General features: G+C 41.6%; 2 protein-coding genes across 2 annotated transcripts; one reads left to right on the forward strand and one right to left on the reverse strand.

Moving 5' to 3' along the window:
* The first annotated feature begins 1063 nt into the window (after positions 1-1063).
* LOC139214085 (complement factor H-related protein 2-like) lies at positions 1064-4884 on the forward strand. The gene is made up of 8 exons (XM_070844826.1): positions 1064-1142; positions 1224-1418; positions 2386-2565; positions 2678-2863; positions 3319-3365; positions 3660-3758; positions 4578-4676; positions 4771-4884. The coding sequence occupies exons 1-8, from the start codon at positions 1085-1087 to the stop codon at positions 4882-4884; spliced, it is 978 nt and encodes a 325-aa protein (XP_070700927.1). The 5' UTR covers positions 1064-1084.
* Positions 4885-9004: 4120 nt separating this feature from the next.
* Positions 9005-14672, reverse strand: zbtb41 (zinc finger and BTB domain containing 41). Its single transcript, XM_070844945.1, has 11 exons — positions 14522-14672; positions 12911-14161; positions 12538-12745; positions 11662-11731; positions 11438-11585; positions 11188-11317; positions 10971-11066; positions 10764-10870; positions 10513-10618; positions 10299-10387; positions 9005-10020 (listed from the first exon to the last, which is right to left on the reverse strand). Exons 2-11 carry the CDS (start codon positions 14139-14141, stop codon positions 9386-9388), a joined length of 2820 nt encoding a protein of 939 aa, XP_070701046.1. The 5' UTR covers positions 14142-14161; positions 14522-14672; the 3' UTR covers positions 9005-9385.
* Between the last annotated feature and the right edge of the window lie 860 nt (positions 14673-15532).

The following is a 15532-nucleotide window of genomic DNA, read 5'->3' on the forward strand; positions in this document are numbered from 1 at the left end:
GCTAACAAGTGAGAAACATGATCTCTGGTCAGCACACAGGCTGCAGCATTTTGGACGAGCTGGAGAGTCTTTAGAAATTAGTCGGGGCAGCCTGATAGTTAGGCATTACAATAATTCAGCCTGGAATTGACTAATGACATACGTGTAAGACAGGATGGGTCTGATTTTGAGACCATGAGACCGTCAATCCTGAGAGATTTCAGTCTGGAACAAAGTGGTGGACTGACCGACCTTGCCATCAATAGAGCCACACCCCTAGCATGGCTGGAAACTATTTAAAAAAATAGATACAGATATTGATAGCTGTTTTTAAATGATGAATTATCAACTGAAGCTTAAGTCATGAATGTATTTTTTGAAAAGGCTTTTAGTTGTGTATCTACCTATCATATTCTAAACACTTACAGATTTCATTTTATGACTTGTTCAGTTTAAAGGCAGCACTTTTAAATAAGCAGCGCTCAACTAAAAATGACAGAAAGTCCAACCCACAGAGTAACAGCAGGATCTCTGAATTTGGCCTTTGTCACGTGACCGTGCTTTGGTTATTTCATAATGCTGACCTCTGATCGCAGCAGTCCGGGAAACCACTTTGAAATCTGGACTGTAAACAGTCTCATGGATTTTGTAGAAAACAAAATGAAGGAATGTGAAATACCAAGAGCAGTGCTTAATATAATATCACTGACCCTCTTCTTGAATATATGCATGTGTGTGCATGGCATGTACTGCAGTGTGCATCAACGCAGTAAAACTTTATAAAAACAAAGTCAGAATTTGACAGCAAAGGAAGCAACAGCTGTGCGTGATATTGATCTGTGCACTTTGTTTACATTTCTGAGGAGCTTCATTGGAGAGAGTAAATGAGTAAATGAGACTGATCAGACCAAAGTACACAAAGCCTGTTTGTACCCTTGTGTGTTGGCTTCCCAGGAACAGCATGATGGCAGTAACTCAGCATGATGTTTACTATTTCTTAATTCCTTAGCTCTCTGGAAAATAATCCCTCGACAATCATTAACTGGTCCTGATCTGAACTAGTCTCTAAGCTCTGCTCTGTCGAGGTGATTTAATTCTCGACAAAATGTACATGCGATATCTTGGATGTGTTCTCCTGGTTTGGCTTCCAGGAATGCTGCATGGTAAGCACATTAAATTCTAAGAAACATCTTCATTTGTAAATATATGTGTGATGGGTATTTTCGTTTCTCTTTGTATTTCAGCACAGAAGAGGGCAGACCAGCCTTGTCACGCTCCCAGACTGAGACATGGCTACTTTGTCCCTGAAGAAGAAATGTTTTCTCATGATGCAAAGCTCACGTATGCCTGTTATCAAGGATATAAACCAGCAGTGGAGGGATGGTGGGCAACAAGCACATGTCAGGATGGCACATGGTCTCACGAGCCAAACTGTATAGGTAAGTGTCTCATAAATATCTCTACTAGCTTTTCTGAAGGTGTTTTCGAAACCTTGAAATTCAAGGTAGTCGTACAATTTTGTCTGTGCTGCTGAGTAGTGATGTCATGAATTTCCTCAGTACATTTACGGAACTGAAAATATGTGACAGATTCAGTAAAAAAAAAGAGAATAATGACTTTCAGATTATTCCCAAAAAGTCACTAAAATCACTAAACAAGCAGCATGAAAATAGCATTTCACATTTCTGCATGATAGTGCTGCTTGTTCTGGATGCAAGTGTGTTCAAAGGGGCCAGTGGCAAAACATCTAGTAACAAAAATATCTGAAATAAAAGAGAGCCAAGATTATGGATTATTCACATATTTTTAATCTTTTTCATCTTTACCACTGCAGTATTAGTAAATATATCTTATTGTTTAATGTTTATTGTGCACTTTATTATTATTTTTGTTTAATTTCTGTCACTGTGGGATAGTGAGAAACCTCTGTACGTCTGGTACATGTGGAGAAATTGACAATAAAGCTGACTTTGACTTTGACATACATTCACTATACCCTGAAATTTGGTAAATATGCTCATCTATGTATTTCTGCATTTCTATCTACTTTAACATGTATTTCTCTACCCGTAATAAATGCTTCATTTATTATTTCAAAGTTCAGATGTAAATATCGTCCAGGAGCAACCTAATGCTTCCCTCTTCAAAGAGCCAGGCATTTGTGGCTATAACCCTTTATAATTACATTAAATGATGTTGTACTAGTTTTCCTACTAGCAGAGTTCTGTTACCCAAACTTAAGTTTATTTTTGTTGTTATATTTGTTGAATTGTGTATAGTTTAACATATTTAGGCCCCCAAACAACTCAAAGTACACATTACTTGGTATTTAGAAAGTTAAACATTCACTCTGTAAAGTCAGAAAATATTGACTGTAGTTTGTTTTTTTTTTCATTTTCCCCTCAGATGAAAAAGCCTGCACTGCACCAGATATACCCAATGCAGAATACACAGGAAACACAGCTGGTTGGTATGAGGAGGGAGAATCCATTAGTGTAAAATGTACTGAAGGATATAAAGCCAGATACCGGGATGACACAGCAACATGTCTAAATGGAACATGGCTCTCTCCGCCGGTCTGTGAGAGTAAGTCTGTCAGATGCTCTTTACCAGTAAAACTAACTGTGACCAGGATGATATCAGTGTCCAGTGGGCATCCTTTACTGTTGGTACTCATCACTGATTTTCTTATTTACAGAAAATGCGTGCGGTGAGCCCCCTAATTTCCCTCATGCAGTAATCATTCATCAGGAATACCAGGAGTTCTTTGCTGCAGGTTCAGTGGTGCAGTATGAATGTGAGGATGGATATACTGTGGAGAGAGCAGACACCAAAAAATTCATCTTTTGCCTCGCTGGAAACTGGACTGAAGGCCCAACCTGCAGTAGGTGTAATTTAATATACTGACATATGCAGTGATAAAAACTACTCTTTATGAATCAGCATTAAAACAACTAATCACTATTTTTGTATCAACATAGACTCCTGCTTTAGTAAAGCACATTGGTAGTGTATGAAAATCGTTTCTAGTCCACAGGTTTGTAACACAAATGGATTCTATTGTACTCAAAGCTGCTACAATCATTTTTTTCTTATATAAACAAGGGATCAAATGAGCGTTTGTATTTGTGCAACAGTGATGAACCCACAAAAGATGCCCTGTGGAGTTTACATTCAGTGTTGCTCAGTAGAATGAATTGTGTGTGTATTGTTGAAGCCGAACAAACAACCTGAATGCATTTCCTTCCTTTTTTAAAGTGGGTGAGACTCCACAGGGCACCTGTAACTGTTTTGATTCAGTCTCAACACTGTCAGTGTGTTTTTTTTGGCTGTTTACAGTGAAAAGCTCTGCTAAACCCACCATGTGTTACCTCCCCATCATCATGGTGAACATAGTGGAGCATTAAGCGGGTATAAAAGCAGATATTTCGCTTGGTGGAGCCCAAAACCGAGCTGAAAAGAGAGAAAGCATTATATCATCAGGTGACCAGAAAAACAAAATGAATGCTAATGTTGGTCTGTTTGCTAATAAGTTCACCATAAGAACTTCATAATATGTCAGTGGGGTGTTCACAGCTCGTTCTGCTGCCATGGAATGAGCTTTGTTAAAAGAAGACCGCCTCCTTTTAAGATGCATGAAAGGGAAAATATTGTATATGTGTGCACTGTTTTTCTGTCAGGCAGACGAACCAGACCAGGTGCTGGACTTGGTGGTTCTGCGGTGGGGGGAACAGGTGGTGGACAAAGTGCATCTGCTGGCAGTGGGACACAATCTGCAGGTAGAGAAAGTTTAGTCTTAAGCAGTTAGATTGGTTATTTTTATTGATTTACAAAATGCAAAGTGACCACCCTTTGCCTTCAAAACAGCATCAGTTCTTCCAGATATACTTGCACAAAGTCAGGTGAGCGATAAACCAGTTATACCAAACTGGTGCTAATGATCATCACTGTCATATGTAGGTTGAAACACAGTCATTAACTGAAACAGAAAGAGCTGTAGGAGGCTCAAAACTGGGTGAGGAACAGCCAAGACGAAAACACAGGAACTTTGGTGCAGAAAAATGGCAGCAGGTGCTCTGGACTGATGAGTCCAAATTTGCTGAGAAATACAGGAAGGAACTAACTGAGCTATCTTCAGCGTAAAGAAGGAGTCCTGGAAGTGATAGTGTGGCCCCCACAGAGCCCTGATCTCAACATCATCCCGTCTGTCTGGATCACATGAAGAGACGGAAGGATTTGAGGCAGCCGACATCCACAGAAGATCTGTGGTTGGTTCTCCAAGATGTTTGGAACAACCTTCCTGCTGAGTTCCTTTAAAAACTGTGTGCAAATGTACCTGAAGAACTGATGCTGGTTTGAAGGCAAAGGGTGGTCGCGCCAAATACTGATTTGATCTAGATTTTTCTCCTGTTTGTTCACTCTGCACTTTGTAAATTGATAAAAAAAAAATAAACAATTAAATTTCCTATCTTTGAAAGCATTCTTACTTTTCAGCATTTCTTCACACCTGCGTAAAACCTTAGCACAGTACTGTGTGTCTAATCTCTATAAAATATGCATATATCGTACATCCAACGTCTTTTCTTTTTTCCCCTTAGACAGAGGAACCAGACCAGGTACTGGACTTGGTGGTTCTGCAGTGGGGGGAACAGGTGGTGGACAAACTACATCTGCTGGCAGCGGGACACAATCTGCAGGTGGAGGTTTATTGATCTGTACTAAATATGAAACAGCATATCCATTTACCTAATCTCTACAGAATATCTGATGTCTTTTCTTTTTTCCACTTAGACAGAGGAACCAGACCAGGTACTGGACTTGGTGGTTCTGCAGTGGGGGGAACAGGTGGTGGACAAAGTACTTCTGCTGGCAGTGGGACACAATCTGCAGGTGGAGGTTTATTGATCTGTACTAAATATGAAACAGCATATCCATTTACCTAATCTCTACAGAATATCTGATGTCTTTTCTTTTTTCCACTTAGACAGAGGAACCAGACCAGGTACTGGACTTGGTGGTTCTGCAGTGGGGGGAACAGGTGGTAGACAACTTGCCAGCAGTGGGATACAACCAGCAGGTGGGGGTAGTTTATCAATCAGTCTTAAATATGAAATGGTATATTCATATATCTAATCTCCCTATAAAATGTGCACATGCTGTGTATTCAATCACTTCTCTCTTTTTCTGCTTAGGCGGACAAACCAGACCAGGTCATGGACATGCTGGATCTGCAGGTAAAGTGCAGATTACATCTGCTGGCAGCAGGACACAGCCTGTGGGTGGAGGTAGGCTCTGATTCTTGTATGAGATATAAATGGAAAACATAATATTTTAAATGTTAGTGTCATCAACTGGGAATTAAAACTCCTCAATGAAGAACAACTTTACTGTCTTCAAATTTTACAAAGCACGTGTGGCAAAAATGTTTAAGCGTTCTGTGAGGAATATATAAAAACAGTCCATCGTATCTTACAGGATCTTTTTCTACCGACTCCGAGAAAGACACCGAGCCTCAAATCACAACAAGTAAATAAGTAGATTCTTTTTTATATCTTCTTTTTTTTTATATCACGTTTATCAGATGTTGTTTTCTTAATAACTTTATTGAGTGATTGGTGACAGGCTGGGAACAAATCTAAATATGGGACGACACCTTAAGTTGATTAACTCTGCTTTGACGGCTCAAAATATTTGTTTACACAAACCTTTTTATTTTTCCTATTTCAGCCAGACACTGTGGACGAGCTCCCAGAGTTGCCAATGGTGACACTGTGGGAACCGATGAATTGTTTTTGAAGTACCAGTGCAGTTTTTTTTATAAGCTAGTGGGTCCAGAGACAGTGGTGTGTTACAGCAATGGCACGTGGTCAGAAGCACCCACCTGCAAAGGTATAAAGTCCAAAGGTCTGTCAATCAAATATGTTTGCTTGAAAAAACAGTAACACATTTTCTATTGTTTCTCCTGTGCAGATGCCTACTGTTATGTGGACACTGGTGCTAATTCTGAGTTAGTATCTACCGGAGTTAAATTTATAAAAGATGGTGAGAGTGTGCTATTGGAATGTGTGCGACAATATTCCTTTTTGCCCGATCATTACTCTCGGGCCCGCTGCACTAATGGAAGATTGAGGTTTACGCCATGTAAGTATCAATTTAAGATCAATACATATTAATGTGCAACACCACATCCTAACAGAAACGCAGGTGTTGCGTGAGATGACACACTGATTTTCACACTCCTCCGTCTTCATCACTGACTTAAGCAATAGTGAATTCATCATCATCAATAAAGGATCTTGTCAACTCTGTTATGTAATCGTTACGCGCTTTAGAGTGTTGGACTGTGGCATCACTTGTTACCTTTACCTCCATGTGAAGCAAATAAGCTACTCCACATATTCACTGCTCTGCCTCTATATGACTGTTTTCAGGTTGCACCTGGTGGAATCTACGTATGGTGAGTGTGAGAAGTGTCTCATATGAAGCACGACTACAACTTATTTCATCTTTATTTGATTTCTGATAATCCATTCATATATTCGTTATTATTAGAATCAGCTGTTAAATGTCTTTAATGTCTTGTAACCAGAATTTTTGCTGAGGCTGTACCACGAAGAGGAAGATACCGCTGCCTTTGGATTAAAGTCAACTCATCACCGACTGGAAACCTTTTCAAATGAAATATTTTGATAAGCTGGCAAAGTGTGTGTATTTCTTAAAAGTCAATGTTTGGCTTTTCTTATTTCCATCTATAAAATGAAATTAAATACTTATACTGAATGGAGTAGTTGGTTGTCTTAGCCCTTTCATGCATGAATTTCAATCCACATTTTCTAAAGATATATTTACATGTCCAGTAGTTGAAATATAGCTTGTGATGAATAATGTACAATATGATAAATCATAATTTCCTCCCAATATAAAATCAATACTTGGAAAATTTAGCAGTTGCATGACTCCTTAGATGTTACTTGATGTCACTATATTTTTCTTACTTGCAAGGGTCTCTTTTTATAGAAGGTTTGAACAGAAACAGAAACGAGCAACTCTGTGTTTCTGGCTGTCTGTCGGCCATCTTGGCTTCCCACTGGGCAGCAGTCAGTGTATGAGATGATGCAGCAGCTTCACTGTAGAGGCTGATGTGCAGCTACGCCATCAAAACTCATGCATATACAAGAAAACAGCTTTTGAATAGCTGCACACTGTAGTGACCTCTGTGCATGAAAGGGTTAAATATGGTGGATTTTCGAAGGACATGTGAATAAAATGTTAATCCGCAATTTCCATATTTGATGATGATGATAATGTCAGCATATCAGATCATTTATATTTGTGTCTATCAGAGTGTTTACATCATTAGTCAAACACTAAAATATTCAATTTGGCCTCTCTCTCATGTGATGATTAGAATTATTTCATCCATAATACTGGTTAGTTTCTTTACCTGTCGGCAGTGGTTATGCTAACCTGCTGATGTTAAGCATAACAACTGTTTATTAGCAAGACCTGGTGATGGGAATATGATTAGTTTTGTAGACATGTGGTCATAAACTAATGGCATTTTGTCCTGAAAAGTTAAGGGAGTTAAGAAAATCATTATGCTTCATCCTCTGGAGACCATGAATGTCAAGCAAATTCCATGGTAATTCTTGAAAGGCAAAGGCAAATGTATTTATATAGCACCATTCAGACACAAGGCAGTTCAAAGTGCTTTACAGGGACATAAAACACAATGAAAACAAGACACTGAAACATTAAATTGCATTAAAAGACAATGAAAACATGTGCATAAATACTTACAAATGAATGAAGTTATGTAGCTCTGTCATTAAAAAGCCATAGTATGTTTTAAGGCCTGATTTAAATGTGCTGACCTTAGGTGTTCCTTAGGTGAAGCTTGTTCCATAGGAGCATGGAAACTAAAAGCTGCTTCACCTTTTCTGGAACTTGTTCACACAAACATTCTTGGCTATCTGTCTAAACTGGCAATAGGCTGATCTGATGATTGTTTTTCTGTGGGAATTGAAATTTAAGATCTGAGCACATTATAACACCAAGATTTCTGGCTTGATTAGTGGGCCTTAATTTCATGGAGTCAAGATGAGTGCTGTCTTTTAATCTTTCATGTGTGTGCCTGTGTCTAGTTGTAGGAAATTCTGGCACATCCGCTCATTGATGTGTTTGATACATTTGTTTAGCAAATGTAAAGGACTGTAGTCATGTGGAGACACTGTTACGTAGAGTTGTGTATCATCTACATAGGTGAGATGCGAGATGTCGTAAGATTCAATGATCTGAGCATATAAACGTTAAAAAGTAAAGTTCAGAGAAGGGCATGTTGTAATTGAAGTGGTCTAAAACTAGACTTCTGCACCTCCTCTTGACTCAATTCAATGGTGGACAATCCTGCAGAAAAAGTTTGTATTCATCATCAAGAGGAAGAGAAATTTTATTAATCGTGACTCAGAGTTTCAGAAGGGCATCGCCGCTGGTCCAGAGCATGGCAATGTTTGAAACTGAACAATTCTTTCTGAACAAATGTGTTATAAATGTACCACCACCAGCAAAACAACTCCAGGATGCAAGTTACTTTCCCACATGTGATGTCTTTACTTCATTACTATCAACAAATTATTTCCCAATTTACAAAATGTTATTTCATTTTTCTAATCACAGTACGTGATTTAACATATGGATTTAAAATAAGCTTCTTGCATACATGCATACATACATAAGTACATCACCCTCTAATACCTCATAGTTGTGCTCATGTTAACTTTGCATCACAGTTACAAACCCCAGATTTGTGAGTGGCACGTTGTACAGACAAATTACAGTATCGGGTAAGGCCTCAGTTTAAGGTTCGTCAGTATAACAAGGCTGCCACTTTATTATGAATAAACCTATGGATATTTATTTTGATAACCAATTAATTATTTAGTCCAAAAGGCGTTGAAGTGATGTTTGAAAGAAAACACACCATGCAATCATTGTATTTTAACACACAATATAATAACAATATAAAATCATCCAACATCTGCTTGTGGAAATAGGATTTTTCATTTTATCCACTGGTTTTGGTAACATTTCAAATTTGTGTTTTAATCTAATTTTTATTGGTACAAAAACTTTCCCACATCTGTCTTTTTCAGGAAAAATACCCATGTTTATGTCCACAGGTTTCTTGTTTTGGAACATGTCACATAAATGCTTTTATTTTGGCGACAGTAACGTGAATATCCAGTCATCCTGTGTCACACCAGAGCCGAGGGAGGTGAGTAGTTTTTGTCTTAAGTGTAATCATTTTTCACAGAGGACAGTTATTGCCTTCTGTAATGGTGGATACTGAATACTGTTCTTCTTAAATGACAGTTTAAGTGTGTTGGACTGTGCCTTAAAGGGGGCATCAGTGCGTGTGTTCAGAGTTAGAGATGTTCTGCACAGAGGAAGCTGAGTCCAGTCCCAGCAGTGTGCCCAGGTAGGACTGCTCTCGGGGATCAAGCATCTGGTCGGGCCTCACAGGGTGGACAATGTTGGCCGGCTGGGGGGTGAGGGTGTACTTCTCTAAGAATGCCAGGTCTGTAGTGGCCTGGTAGCCAGAGTTCTGTTGCTGTCCTTGAGTCTGCATGCTCACAACGCTGTGAGTTTGAGAGGAGAGAGACGAGGCCCTGTGGGCGGCCAAGTCGTCCTGCGGTCCTCCCGCCATCTGCACAGGAACTAAAGTGACGGGCACGCAGACATTCGTAGAGGGAGGGCTGCTCTGGAGGGCTGACTTCGGTTCAGCGCGGTACGCCTTAGAGGGTTCCTCAAAGGGAATGGAGACTATCTTGTCCTCGCCGAGTGTGCTCAGGGGCTGCTCAGTAAACCGGCTGCTGTGCACGTGGTCAACGTGATATTTGAGCTTGTCTTTTCTCTTAAAGGTGGCGCTGCAGTGGGGGCAGTTAAAAGGACGAGCGTCCGAGTGAATCACCATGTGCTTCGTCAAGGTCTTCTTGATCCGAAAGGTCTGGTTGCACTCGGGACATCTGTGGGGTTTCTCACCTGTAACATGAGCACAAGAAAATCAGCGTGACACTATCAACATAGTATGTTTAGGCTGCAATTTCTATTGCACCCTTGTGTTTAAGAAGAATAATTCACTGTTTAATCCTGAGTGGTAAATCTGCAACCATTATCACAGTAAACTACATGATTGCCAGGGTAGAAAAGAGAGCTTGACAAGCTTTGCAACAGTAACTATGTGAGGCAATTGAGTTAACAACACTTGTTTGCCTCCCAAAGCAACTACAACATATGGATTGACTTCTTTGTTTCCTTACCCGAGTGGGTCCTGAAGTGCATTTCTAGACTGGACTTTCCTTTAAATTCTTTCTTGCAAACCTCACACTGATGCACGGCGGTTTTATACCTGTGAGCAAATTCATTCATTAACAGAAACCAGTAACATCTGCCAAACTGTGAAGGTGCAGCTGAGGGAAACCTACCACTTTTACAACACTATCAAAAAAAAAAGAGAACACGTTTAACACGTACTTCTGCCAGACTTTCTCTCCCAAATGAATGCTTTTGTAGTGGACCGTCAGATGATCGTGTCGCCTGAAGCACTTGCCGCATTCTTCACACTGGTGTGCTTTCTCACCTGTGATAAACATTGGTTACATTAAATACTAGCTGGACACGGTGAAAGGTTACCATTGTGTCCTCCTTTACAGTATTAAGATACAAGAAACAAAATGAAATCTGTGTGAAGAGAGAGACACACAGCTGTGCATCTCATACTGTACCAGAGTGTATTTTCTGATGTTTGGTCAGGTGATCGTGGCGTATGAAGGTTTTCCCGCATTCATCGCACTCGTAGCGCTTGTCGTCATGGTGGACTCTAAGGTGGAGCCTGTCCAAGAACAATTTGTTCATTATAGGCATCAAACTGAGAGCTTGAAATGTTCACAGTCTCCAACAGCAGACACATTCTTCATACCCTCCAAGCCCACCTGTAGGAGCTGCCATGACGGAAACTTTGGCCACAGATACTGCAGAGGTGAGGCTTCTCCCCACTGTGGATCCTCAAGTGCTCTCTTAAGGTTGTCCTGTGAGAAGAAGAACACGCCTCTGAGTAAAGCAGCTACAGGGTTAAACGTGACTTTTTCACAGCTCAACATGTCAAAACAGGAGTTGTGGGATTGAGGAAAATGTGGGTCAAAGACGTACCTTTCCCTTACGGATTTCCCACAGACAAAGCAGGTCCACTTTCTTTTGCCTCCATGTGTGCACTCGATGTGTCTCTTTCTGTTGCCTGTGTCATTAAACTGTCGGCCACAAATCTCACAGGGAAAAGGACCTGAAAAAGAACAAGGACACGTGCTTTGATCGTCATTTTCTCCATCGATTGCTACCTGTAACCCATTACCAGATATCACAGCAGCATCATTTTGACGGTTTGTCGCTGTACGTTTCTCACCTAAGTGGAACTTTTCTTGGTGCTTCAGCCTGGCAAACCTGGACTTGAAGTATTCGTCACAGAAGGAGCATTTAAAAGGCCGGTCCTGGGTGTGCAGGATCATGTGCTCCTGCAGGTGAGGCCTGCGGGTGAAGGTCTTGAGGCAAATCTGGTTCAGAAGGTTCAAAGGTTACAGGTTGTTAGAATGCATCATCAGTACCAGTATAACTGAAACCAATACTTACAGCACATTTCCAGCCTTCACTCTTCCTCTTCCTCTTAGTAAGAAACTCTTGGATGTGGTCTGGATGAAACCTGGCAGGACAGTGAAGATACATGATATTGCCATATATCACCGTAGCAACACCAGCTTTTGCCATCATCTATTTAAACGTACTTAGAGCACAGAAACAAACAATATAGTACAAATACAGTATTTTTTAAGACATATACAGCCTATAATGCACTAATGTTCATGAGTAAAACTGTAAATGTAATCATGTCAGCCGGTCAACACATCTTCGGTGATTCCTTAGCTTTTCCTCTAGTGCCATCCTCAGGTCGAAACGTTGCTTTGTCCGATACTCTTATTTAGGAAACACCTACAAAGCTGCTGCCAAGTGTTATTGGCTTCAGCTGCCAATGTTGTAAAAGCTAACACTCTAAACTAATGATGATGATAAACTAATGTAACTAACTAACTGGTGAACATGTACTAAGTTACTTTAGGGTAGAAAACCTGAGTAGTGTACAGTATATAGGGTACAACAAAGAACTGTATTGTTGCCATGTTTCCAAAATTCAAAACTTGATCAAACAATTGTTTTGGACTTTGTTTACTTGACCAGCAAAATGTTTCATCAATGGAACTAAAATAGTTAATAATACTAGATAAATGAGATGTTTACAACAATGATCGTCAGCTGGCAAAACACCACAGTTAGCTAACCAAGAAGATAATGTTCTGGACGCTGAATTAGAATATCTGAGTTGCAATTAAAAACACAGATGGCCCAGTTTTTCCAGTCTGACAATATGCATTGTGTAGTCTGTTTGTGGGCCGGAGGTAAACTCATCAGAGCAGAGAGGAGACAGCATGGTGAGACTGTGGGATGTCTCACCTTCGGACATGTTTGGCCAGGGTTTTCTTGCTGGCATGAAGTTTGCTACAGAAGGGGCATTTGTGCTCCTTCTTCTGGAAGGGAGCATCGCTTGCGTGCTTCTTCTTGTGAACAGTCAGGTTGGACTTGGTGGAGTACCGCTGGAGACAGATGTCACACTGGAAGGGTTTCTCTCCCGTGTGCACTCTGGTGTGACTCTCATACTTCCCTAGAAATACAAAAAGCAATGAATCAGTTAATGTGTTTGTTATAGTGTGTTACATAAATACTGAGTTGGATCCTAGCGTAACGATCAAGGCAGCTGTAGACCAGTAACTCCTGTGTGACATTAATGACTGCACTAATAATCTAGACCTTTGTCCCTGGTTCCCACCTGCGCGGTCAAAGGTCTTGTCACATTTGGGGCACTTGAGAGTCTTCTTGCTGGAGGTCTGGATGATGACTGGAGCCAGACCCTCAGGGTACCCCTGACTCTGGTTAGAGCTTCCTGCTGCGGGCACCTTCGCTTCTACTCCTCCGACAGCCTGGAGCTCTGCCTTTTCTACATCTGAACCCTGCTGAGCTGCATTCTTGTCTGCTGCGCGAACCTTAACAACTTTCCTCTGGGCAACCACGTCCTCATTCAGTTCTCTTTCCTCCTCCTCGTCCTCCTCCTCCTCCTCCTCCTCGTGGTCCAATATGTATCCCTTCTGAGCTAGTTTAGATGTGTCGCTCACGTCTAGTTTGGGCTCCTGGTTCTCCACAACTACCTTTCCTATCTCGTCCACTCTTTCTTCATTTTGCTCTCTTGGTGATGCAGTCTTTAGTTTTCCCTCAGGAGTGTTAGTGCACTGCACATCGTCTCTCTGGTACTTGGTGGGTGGTCTCCTCCTGCGAGCTGATTTCCGTGTGGTAGCTGGTCTTTGACATGCCGTCCTCTCTTTCCCAGTTGACGCTTCCTGCCGCACATCAGTGTGACTCTCGGCCAAGTGGTTCTGCGGGGAGGTCTCTGCGACGGTGCAGTGAACATCTGATGGACTGTGGATGTCTGTGTCACCTGTTGGGGAATCACCGGAGGTCATTTCGACCTCAGGAGATGCTCGAATCTCATCCTGTGCCTGGATCACACATACTGGGTTGCTGTCCCCTTCTTCACATAGCAGCTTTAGTATATCCATCATGTCCAGGAAGCGGGCTGCTTCTGTTAGAGCTGGGATGTCCGTATCTGCTACAACGCACTCGGAGGCGTACAAAAAGCCAAGCAGGTGCTGGAAAACAGAGGCCTCCACATGGTCCAGGGTCACGTGCGCTGTAGCAGGGTTCTTGGACAGCTCAGCGTGGAAGTAGCTGCTCCCATGGGCCAACACCACCTTGTGGGCGCTGTAGAGCCTCCCGCCAACAGACACCGACACATCACAGAACCTCTGTCGGGTCCGGTCCTCGTTCAAGAACTTGAGGAGGTTGTTGCTGTGCTGCGACATGGCCAGGTGCCTGGTTTGTGAGGCTGCTTCTGGGACGGCTTCATGGTTTGGTGTGGTGCTGGAGCCCGGCACAGCGTCCGCCTCTGTGGCACTGACCTGCCTGCTGCGTTTGGGCCGCAGAGGATTACAAGGTTTTTTCTTCATCGGTGTGTCTGTTGGGTCTCCTGAGAACCAGAGGAACAGAGATTTAACATGCATCAACGCTGACTCTCCTAAACAAATGGGATAACAAGGGTGACATCCAAGAGGCTGGACAACCTGAAAGGCACTGGCATTAACAGCATGTTAAGTTGGCACGAAGAGGACATTTTAGTGAAAAGTTAGCACAAATGTGCATGAAAAGATGCACTTTTACGACCTATTGCCAGCGTTTGAGGTATATTTCTCCCATTTATTAATATACAGCAGAACGAATACTGAACTGCCACTACAGTCAGTAAACAACAGGCCAAACAGAAATGTGACATTAAGCTAGTAACCGCATTGCTGTCCTCAATTCAGCGATTTGCAGATTCGGTCCCCACCTGAAGGACCCCCAGCGTGTTGTCACTTTGACGGGCGGGCCCCCCTCCGAGGAGAGTGTTGACAAACGACGCGCTCGGCCACCTCGGAAATTAACCTTCATACGGGGGCGTTTTTGAAAGAAATCCTACCTTTTCAGACGAAGGCCCGGCTTACAGAGCTCCACTCGCTCCTGCTGACATTACCAATGTGTAAAAGTAACGGAGGAATAATAATTTCCTGACCGTGTGTGACGCTCCGTCCTCCCACCCTCCCATAAATGTCGGACACCGTAACAAAGCGTCCTCCTATTGGCTGTTTCAGCTTTTGTCCCGCGGAGCGTCGAGTTCAGAGGCGGAAACACGAGTTAAAACTACACATTGGTTCAGCGAGAGGACTGCAAACTGTGTTTCTAAGCTTTTCGGTGAGGTATGAACATAATTCAGACACGAATTAAAGGGAGGAAGATGTGTCGTCGAGCGAGGGGTCATGCGACGGTTCATGAGAGGAGGGCATCATGGGTAATGTAGTCTGAAGAGCTAATAGCTCCACAGTGGTACACACACAACACATTATTTACTGTCGTGCTTTAACTTGAGTATTTTGAATTTATGTCACTTTATAATTCTGATATCAGAGAGAAATCATTGTGCTTTTATACTCCACCATTTGCCTGACAACTAAAGTTACAAGTCACTTTTCAAAATGAATTATGAATTAAAATGATGACCATATAATTACAGTGTGTTTATTAAACTACCCAACAATATATGAAATGAGTGGAATCACAGCTACTGCAGCCAATTACAATATTAGAAGGCTGCTTAGGTGTTAACACATCCACAATAATAGTAATATTACTACTACTGCTACTACTACTACAACCAATAATAATAATAATAATAATAATAATAAGAGACTTGAGACTTGAGACTTTCTTTATTTGATCCCCCATAGGGGGAAATAATAATATAATTATACGCCTAACCTTTAATCTGTTAGTACATTTTGGTTATATTACTTAAAGTACCTGC

The sequence above is a fragment of the Pempheris klunzingeri genome, chromosome 15 (genome assembly GCF_042242105.1).
Source record: "Pempheris klunzingeri isolate RE-2024b chromosome 15, fPemKlu1.hap1, whole genome shotgun sequence".
Lineage (NCBI taxonomy): Eukaryota > Metazoa > Chordata > Actinopteri > Acropomatiformes > Pempheridae > Pempheris > Pempheris klunzingeri.

Coding starts and splice junctions, on each gene's coding strand:
- zbtb41 (XM_070844945.1), bottom strand. CDS start 14,141: ATGAAGAAAAAACCTTGTAATCCTCTGCGGCCCAAACGCAGCAGGCAG. Junction 12,746..12,910: donor CAAGACCTTTGACCGCGCAG/GTGGGAACCAGG, acceptor TTGTATTTCTAG/GGAAGTATGAGAGTCACACC. Junction 11,732..12,537: donor CTGGCCAAACATGTCCGAAG/GTGAGACATCCC, acceptor CTGTCCTGCCAG/GTTTCATCCAGACCACATCC.
- LOC139214085 (XM_070844826.1), top strand. CDS start 1,085: ATGTACATGCGATATCTTGGATGTGTTCTCCTGGTTTGGCTTCCAGGA. Junction 1,143..1,223: donor GCTTCCAGGAATGCTGCATG/GTAAGCACATTA, acceptor TTTGTATTTCAG/CACAGAAGAGGGCAGACCAG. Junction 2,864..3,318: donor GACTGAAGGCCCAACCTGCA/GTAGGTGTAATT, acceptor GGCTGTTTACAG/TGAAAAGCTCTGCTAAACCC.